We start from the raw sequence: 8420 nt of genomic DNA, 5'->3' as shown, positions 1-8420 counted from the left end.
TTTGCACACATTCTTGGTAAATATGATGCTTCAGTTGGTCTTACCCATCCCCCTGTTTTTCCCCACAGGAGAGCATCCTTCAGAAAGTGGTGATGACCGCCTTTGCTGACCGAACAGTCGTTACTATAGCAGTAAGTATCTCCTTCTTTGCTGTACCAACGCATGCAGCTCTCCCATAAGAGCTCTGACCTTCATCCTGCATTGCTGATGCAATTCTTGTGAACCGATGCAGAATTGCAGATAGATGCAGCAGCACGGAGGCAGAGCGGTCACCTTAGGATCTGCTGATAATCCTTGCAGTCTTTACGCATGATAGTAAATGAGTAAGAGAAAGGTGAGAGGGTGAAGAAGATGAGGTATGAGGTAGACGGGGAAGAGAATTGCAATAAAGAATAACATGAGGGGAGTTGGTCCCAGGTTTCCAAAGGAACCTGTGTGTCTGGGCTCAATTTGCTGAAGTAATCTGATTACCCAAAATGTTGAGGTTCTTCGCCTCTTAGAAGGGTAACCAGAAGCCCATGAGGCCATGTAAAAGGCTCATGTAACCTCTGGTATTTACTGTAGGAAAAATTTTCAGGTGCTGTTTTTCAGCTCCTACCTTTACATAACCAGGTTTTGATTCTAATGTAACAAAGCAGTTGTCTGGCAGACGGATGTGCTGATTTTTTTCTTGTGAAAGTGACTCAAAAAGATCTATTTGAGATAAGTGGTATATAAATCATTTTCAATTTCATCATCAATTTCATGTTTTGTAGGTTGCTAGGAATAACAACTAATAAACAGTAAACAGGGTTCCTATGCAGGTCTGGAAAAGACAAGTATTAAAAATGAATTTGATCATTTCGAGATCTTGAATATTTGAAGAGAACAAAGTATGGAAAATGTTGTGATTCAGATCCAATACACACAATTATAGATTTTATGGTTGTTGTAGACCCATTTTGAGTCCACAGTTTTTTCAATTGTAAATGCGTATGAACCCTGAGTAGTAAGTGTTTTAGTGTGTATTAGTGAAAGATGTGGAAGCATACAAGTTTTTGCTCTGGTGTCTTGCTTTGCTTGAGAGTTGTTCAGGTTGACAATAGAGATTGGGTCCATAGGGAATAACGTGTGAACTCTGAAGCTGAGCAGCGTTCTGCTTCAGTGATGCTGTGTTTCCCTCCACTGCACAGCACCGCGTTCACACCATCCTGAACGCAGACCTGGTGATCGTGATGAAGCGAGGGATCATCGTGGAACACGACCGGCCCCAGGCCCTGCTGGAGACCCACGACAGCGTATTCGCCTCCTTCGTGCGGGCCGACAAGTAGCAGAGGGAATGGGAGCAGACAAAAGGAAGACATTCAAAGTGCAATTGTACCACGGAAAATATATTTAATTTAATTTTTTAATCATGTATTATATTTGTACATAAAAAGTTAATTCTTTGTTAATAAAACACATAAATGATCATCTAAATTATCATTATGTTTTCTGTTGGGGTTGCTTTGCTTTTGGAACAGGATTGGGAGGATGTTTTTCTGTGACGGAAATAGGAACGTTTTGCGTGTGTGTGAGAGAGACTTCATGGCACGTACAAAGCAAATGAGTCATGTGTGGATTGCAGGTTTCAAATGACTTGTGAATTCTCGGCTGGGAGCTATGAAATACGTTTAGCTGGTCCAGCAGCAACAGGCCAAGAGCCAGAAACACATGGTGATCATAGGGAACATAGGTATCTGCGCCGTGTCACAGTGGGATGAGAGGGAGGTTACACCGCTGGACTTATGGGGATGCCACAACTAATTTACAGGCTCATTCAGATTGACTGTGGGGCAGAGGGTGAAGGTGACATGAAAGGAACAAATGTGATTTTTAACCTATACATGACCTGGATGGATCAATGAAGAGACTATCTACTTTCTCTTCATGTGTGAATTTCACGTGTAGGCAAATAGCTGGAGGATCATTTATCAACTGTTTCCGGTAACACTTTACAATAACGTACACAAATAATGTATTAGTTACTAGTAAACTAATCATTAGCTAATAGTTAATGAATAATTCGTCATTAGTCAATCACTAGTTAATCATAGTTAATGATTAGTATCTAAGTTCCTGAGTAGAGTAGTGAATCTTTACTTAATCATTACTAAATGTCAGCTTGTGGATTTAGTAGTTAATCATTAGTTACTGATTAGTCGGTCAGTTCCATGAGTAGAGTAGTTAATCGTTCGTTAATGATTAATAAATGTCAGTTTGTGAATATATTAGTTAATCATTAGTTAAGGTCACATTGTGAGTATAGTAGTTAATCATTAGTTCATGATTAGTTCTTAGTTCCTTAGTAGAGTAATTTCTCATTAGTTAATGGTTAGTCAATGGTCAGTCAGTGAGTATAGTAGTAATTGTTAGTTACTCATTACTTAATTATTACCTGTCCATTAGTTACTCTTTTTGTGTACCCTATTGTAAAGTAGTGCATCATACTCAGTAGTTTATGAGTACTGAATCATTACTTAATTATTACCTATACAGTTACTCTTTTGTGTACCCTATTGTAAAGTGGTGCATCATACTGAGTAGTTTATGAGTACTTAATCATTACCTGATCATTAGATACTCTATTTGTGTACCCTAATATGAGAGAGGAAAATCCCGCACACTGACTTCACTTCAGACTTTTTATTGGCAACGTTTCGGTCACAAGACCTTCATCTGGCAAAAGTCACTTTTGTGGCTGTGCACAGACTGAATTTCATCTGTCCTTTTTGAGGCAGCAAAGTTATTTGTATTTGAATAAAAGTGGAAATAGGCGTAACAATCTTCTTTTAGTTTTTATTGCACTTCTAATTAAGGTAATAATAATAATAATATTTTTGACAGTGCAGATAATCATAGTTTTGTTAAATAACACTAAATAATAAATTAAGTTAAATTATATTTACACTAAAGTCAGGTGCTTTCATCACATTCTTTGTTATTTTCCTTTAACTTGTGCTTTTTTGTCTTTGATCCATAATTTATAAAATATATTTTCAGCTATTGTATACTTTTTTGACAGATGTATGTTGCTTTACAGCTGAAATTGAGTAAGAGAGCAGAAATTGGGTGAGACATAGAGAGTGATAAAGAGAGAGAGAGATTTTGCTGAATAGCCCACTGTAAAAAGTTAAACCAGACAGGTCGAACTTTTCATAGTGCACTGAGAAAAGTTCAACCAGCCACACCTGAACAATCACACCCAGGTGGTGCTAATTAAGTGTCTTAAAGTGGTAATCCACAACAGCTGGGCTGCATTAGGTAATGGAATTGATGAGGGAGAGAAGTCTCCCCTCAGAAAACCTGGGTTACATCGTAACAACCGTTCATCTCTATGCAATCTAAATCCCATAGAGATAGGCACAGTGCTTGCTTATCTCTATGCAATCTAAATCCCATAGAGATAAACACAGTGTTATTCTATAAAGTCTGGCCCGCTGACTTAAAGATGGATGCAGTCTGATTATTTAAACAATCTTTGAGCAACAGTTGTACCAAAACTTTGTGACTTTTTGTTTGTGTATTGTTGTGAAAGAATCTTACAAATTGGACCTTGATGGTATGCAAACAAAAGGAAAAATGCCCATGGATTCTGTTACCATTCGCCTACATGAAACAATGTAAGATAAATCAAGGTCCAAATGATTGCAGTGGCTTTGAATTTAGAAACTGAGAATCATGCAGTCTTATTGAGATTGTTTTAGACTAGGGTTCCAGCCCCGAGCACAGCCTCACCCACAGCTCGGCTGCTGCGTCTGCGTGGCTTCGCCTGCTCTATTGGCATGCGCAGCACACAATTGCTCAACTTCACATCACTGATGACATCACAATTGCTCGAGTGACATCACTGATGATGTCATGGACCTTATGACATCATTACTGACCAAAATCATCACAAATCTCACAATGCGGGACCAAAAACATGTCCAAAATCGCAAACAGCCAATCAGAAACAATCCTCCAACAACAGACAGGCAGGTCTGTGGGTTTGTCTGTATGGTCAGTGCAGTAGGAACCCTCCTTTGCAGTATAGTTTATTGAAGAACATGTATTTTAAAACTTTAATATATTCAATTAATTAGAAGTGTAATAAAAACAAAAAATGGGTTGTTACTGTATGCCTATTTTGCTACCCAAAGATATGTGGACATCCTGGACTTGACCTCACAAACCTTACCTCACACACTGTGCCACCAAGACACTGCCACTGCTGCTGTTTCTCCTCTGTTGTTGGACAATCTATCTATGGACAATCTATCTATCTCTGACCTATCTGAGATAGGTCAGAGATAGGCTCTCTCTCCAGTGCGCGTCGTAAACACAGGCCCGCTCCTGCATTCTCATTGAAGCTCGGAGGAAGGGCACTACAGAAATGGTACAACAGGGGAGGGAGGGACGCTCTCTCCACCTCAGCTCCATCTCACGTTACCCAGCTCCTCTGAAGTGGCAGACTCGGCGGCAGAGCGCACTGCGCCACGAAGCCTGCGCGCACATCCAGGTGATGAAACATTATTTTAGACGCCCATTATAATCCCGACACACAGGGTGATTTTACAACCTGGTGAACTGATTTCCCCCACAACCAAGGGCATGGAGAGTGGTGATGGCGGGTGATTCACAATGGGACCGATTGGCATGGCGCACTTTCCCCGGTCGTTGGTGTGACTGACTGCGGCAGCTGCGGGACCGAATGAGGAATCTTCTCATGGGATTTGGAGCGGTGGAGCGCCTGACCTGGCACATACCTCCAGGAAACAGACGACAACAAGACCCCTGCCTTCCTGCCTCTGACTCTGAGCTGTAGCGGAGCTGTCACCCACCAGCGCCGTTTGGCAAGCAGTGACACCGGAGGAGAGGAAATAATTCATATTTCACCGGGACAGAGAGGTACTGGTAGCGGTGCGCATCTCCATAGCCAAAAGGCTGTGAGTGCGTAGTATGGGAGCGCTATGTTGTCCAGGAAAGGACTTATTCCTGAGGATTACTTGCTGACCCGTTTGGCCGAGGATGTCCAACAGCGGCAGCCAAAGTTCAAGGCGAAGCCGAGGAAGGCTCGGTTCGTCGGGAAGAGCGGCACCTGCAATGTGGCCCACACCAATATCCGCGAGCAGGGCCGCTTCCTGCAGGACGTCTTCACCACTCTGGTAGATCTAAAATGGCTTCACTTGCTCGTCATCTTCACCATGTCGTTCCTGTGCAGCTGGCTCCTCTTCGGGATGGTCTGGTGGCTCATCGCCTTCGCGCACGGGGACCTGGCGCAGAGAGGGGATGACTTTGTCCCGTGCGTAACGGACATCCACTCGTTCTCCTCCGCCTTCCTCTTCTCCATAGAAGTGCAGGTGACCATCGGCTTCGGGGGGCGCATGATCACAGAGGAGTGCGTGTCCGCCATCGTCATCCTGATCGTGCAGAACATCGTGGGGCTCGTGATCAACGCCATCATGCTGGGTTGCATCTTCATGAAGACCGCGCAGGCCAACCGACGCGCGGAGACGCTCATCTTCAGCAAGCACGCGGTGATCTCCGTGCGCAACAACGCGCTGTGCTTCATGGTCCGCATCGGCGACCTGCGCAAGAGCATGATCATCAGCGCCACCGTGCGCATGCAGGTGGTGCGGCGCTCTACCACGCCGGAGGGCGAGGTGACGCCGCTGGACCAGATCGACATCACTATGGACAACCCGGTGGGCACCAATGGTATCTTCCTGGTGTCGCCGCTCGTCATCTGCCACCGCATCGACAAAGACAGCCCGCTGTATGAGCTGTCCGCACAAGACCTACAGCACGAGGATATTGAGGTGGTCGTAGTGCTGGAGGGGGTGGTGGAGACCACGGGCATCACCACGCAGGCGCGGACCTCCTACGTGTCGGAGGAGATCCTGTGGGGGCAGCGCTTCGTGCCCACCGTGTCCGAGGACGACGGCCTGTACGCGGTGGACTACTCCAAGTTCGGCAACACCGTCAAGGTGCCCACACCGTGCTGTAGCGCCCAGAGGCTGGACGAGGTCGGCGGCATCGCGCAGTTCAAGCTGAACGGGGGCGTCCCCGCGCGGCCGTCCGTGAGAAGGCGCCGCACCGCCATGCTGCTCAAGCCGCCCAGCGTCATCCATGAGAGTCTGTGATGCTGAGGATCCGGGGCGCGATATTTTTTTTCCCATGATGGCGAAGGCTAGGCGAAGGCATGACCCGCCCCTCTCTGCCTCTGATTGGCTGACTGTACTCGTCTGCTCCCACCTTCTTTCCAGGCGAGCCAGAAGTATCTCAAACGTGAGCAGCAGGTGCAAAACAATCATTAAATCAACAAGCATGAGATACTTCATTATATGGAACGTTACAATTGCAAACCCTATATCTGAGTTATTTAGACCTACTTAGCCTATTGCACAGATGTGTAATTTTTTCTTGTCATGCCAAATTTAATCACATTGTTGCTCTGATTAAGTAAGTATAGTTAGTTGTGTAAAAAAAAGACTGGTAAAGCAGAAGTACTGATTCAACTTAATTACTCAAGTAAAAGGAAAAAAGTACAGGCTCTGAAATGTACTCAAGTATAAAAGTAAAAGGTGTTCTGTGCAAGGCGAATAGAAACTCACGTCATATTACAGTAATATAATTCAAATACTATTCAACTTAAAAGGTCCCTTCAAAACATATGTTAAGATGCATAAAGACTATACTTTAATCTTATAGTCTTAATCACTATGACCCACTAGCTCAGAGAGTTGGATTGCTGTCTAGCAGTTTGGAGCTTGTGGGTTTGAGCCTCAGTGACTTTTGAGGTTGTGGGTTCGATCCTCAGTCACTTTTGAATGTCGACAGCCAGAGGAAAGAGTCATTTAAAGCCCTGAGAAAACCTCATTCATTCAGTCTGACTTGGTGGCACAGAGAGTAGGCTTGCTGCCTGGCAATATTGAGACCTCAGCTGCTTTTGCGGTCGTGGGTTCGAGCCTCAGTCACTTTTGAATGGTGACAGGCAGAGGGAAGAGACAAGAGCGCCCGGAGAAGAGCTGTGAGTGTGAAGGACAGCTGGTGGTGTGAAGGAATAATACACACAGTGACACCGGGGCCAGAGGTTGTGGGTTCTAATCCCGTTCAGCTGGCACTGCCTGGAGCCAAGGGGGGGGATGTTCTCCCCCCCTGACCTCTGCAGAGACATGAGCTGAGGGTTATGAGACAGAAAACCACAGAGAGCTGAAATTTTACTGACATCAGAAGTAAGTTTTAAGCTAATGCTGTGCTTGCTAGCTGCCGCTAGGCGTTAAAACTATGTTTTGAAAAAGTGCTCTAGACTCAGTATACATGTCTGGATCTCTTTGCAGTCTGTCCAGTGTCCATTTCTGTGGATCTGTAGGTGGCGCTGTGTCGCTCTGTGTATCTGCCTGTAGGAGGCGCTACGCTGGTGATGTTAAAGGCCAGGGCATGTAATATGTCTCCTCCATCGGGAATCGAACCAACAGTCTACCTGTCAGACAGAGACAGTGACACAGCCGCTCAGCCGACTGAGCTATGAGCTGTTGGGAGTTAAGCTTCTGATTTCTACACACTGTATTCACACTGACTGACAATAACACAGAGCATAACCAGAGACCAGACTATATCAAAAACAAACACACAGTGGCGTCTTTCATCCATGCTAGCAAGCGAAACTGCTGTCTGTCCGACCACAGACTGTAGAAAGAGACGCAGGATAGCCAAGCGAATGTGATTGGATGAACGTTTGACGCTAGGCCAATCACAGGCAGAGAGGGTGCCTCCAGCCTTCGCCATCATCCGAAAAAGAATATCGCATCCGGGGCGTCACCCATTTGAATGCCAGCATTTTGTACAAGAATACAATTTAATAGAAGTTATGTTTTTAGGTTTCATGATTGGCAAATACTTTATTCCTTTATTGTACAGTATAAATATAATATAAATAATATATTCTGTGATAATAGCACATACTCCACATAAAATTGCACTACTAATCAGTACTGAGTTCAGGGGACTCATCTCATCAGTTAATCAGTCTACAGTAGTGGTTCTCACCCAGGGGTGCTTGAAGGGGACCCCAGCAAAATGGGAATAATTTATGGTCACTATAATTCCATTAAGTAACACTGACAGAATGCATGATTATTTTAGTCATGGGTTTCATACACTTTCTGTAATAAAACATCTAAAAGCCAAAATCGTAACAGATGGGGGACCCTGGGACAAAGTATTATCAAATGGGGTCCATGGTCTAATAATTTGTGTCAGTTTAGGGGTCCTTGATGTGAAAAGGTTTGAGAAACACAGGTCAGGGTTCTTACACATTTTCCATTTCAAAATTCCATACTTTTCCAGACTCAAATTTCCAGAATTCTCTGTCAGTCCATATTTGACATCCGAGTACACACGGGTGTCACTTTGTGTTG

The 8420-nt window shown here is 44.5% G+C and overlaps 2 protein-coding genes across 5 annotated transcripts in view; both read left to right on the top strand.

Moving 5' to 3' along the window:
• Nucleotides 1-1310, top strand: part of abcc8 (ATP-binding cassette, sub-family C (CFTR/MRP), member 8) — a gene marked incomplete at both ends in the record, with an annotated part of 74711 nt that extends 73401 nt beyond the window's left edge. For all 4 annotated transcript variants that reach the window (XM_083655135.1, XM_083655134.1, XM_083655133.1 and 1 more), the window contains 2 exons: nucleotides 69-131; nucleotides 1173-1310. In XM_083655135.1, the coding sequence (XP_083511261.1) occupies nucleotides 69-131; nucleotides 1173-1310 (201 nt within the window). The remainder of the gene's footprint in view (nucleotides 1-68; nucleotides 132-1172) is intronic.
• Nucleotides 1311-4970: 3660 nt separating this feature from the next.
• Nucleotides 4971-6143, top strand: kcnj11 (potassium inwardly rectifying channel subfamily J member 11; the record flags this gene model as incomplete). Its single annotated transcript, XM_083654754.1, has 1 exon — nucleotides 4971-6143. One exon carries the CDS (start codon nucleotides 4971-4973, stop codon nucleotides 6141-6143), a length of 1173 nt encoding a protein of 390 aa, XP_083510880.1.
• Nucleotides 6144-8420: the final 2277 nt, after the last annotated feature.

This window comes from Poromitra crassiceps (assembly GCF_964638095.1).
Source record: "Poromitra crassiceps genome assembly, chromosome: 18".
NCBI lineage: Eukaryota > Metazoa > Chordata > Actinopteri > Beryciformes > Melamphaidae > Poromitra > Poromitra crassiceps.
The sequence above is the reverse complement of the archived record's forward strand: the minus strand, read 5'-3'. Positions and strand labels throughout refer to the sequence as shown.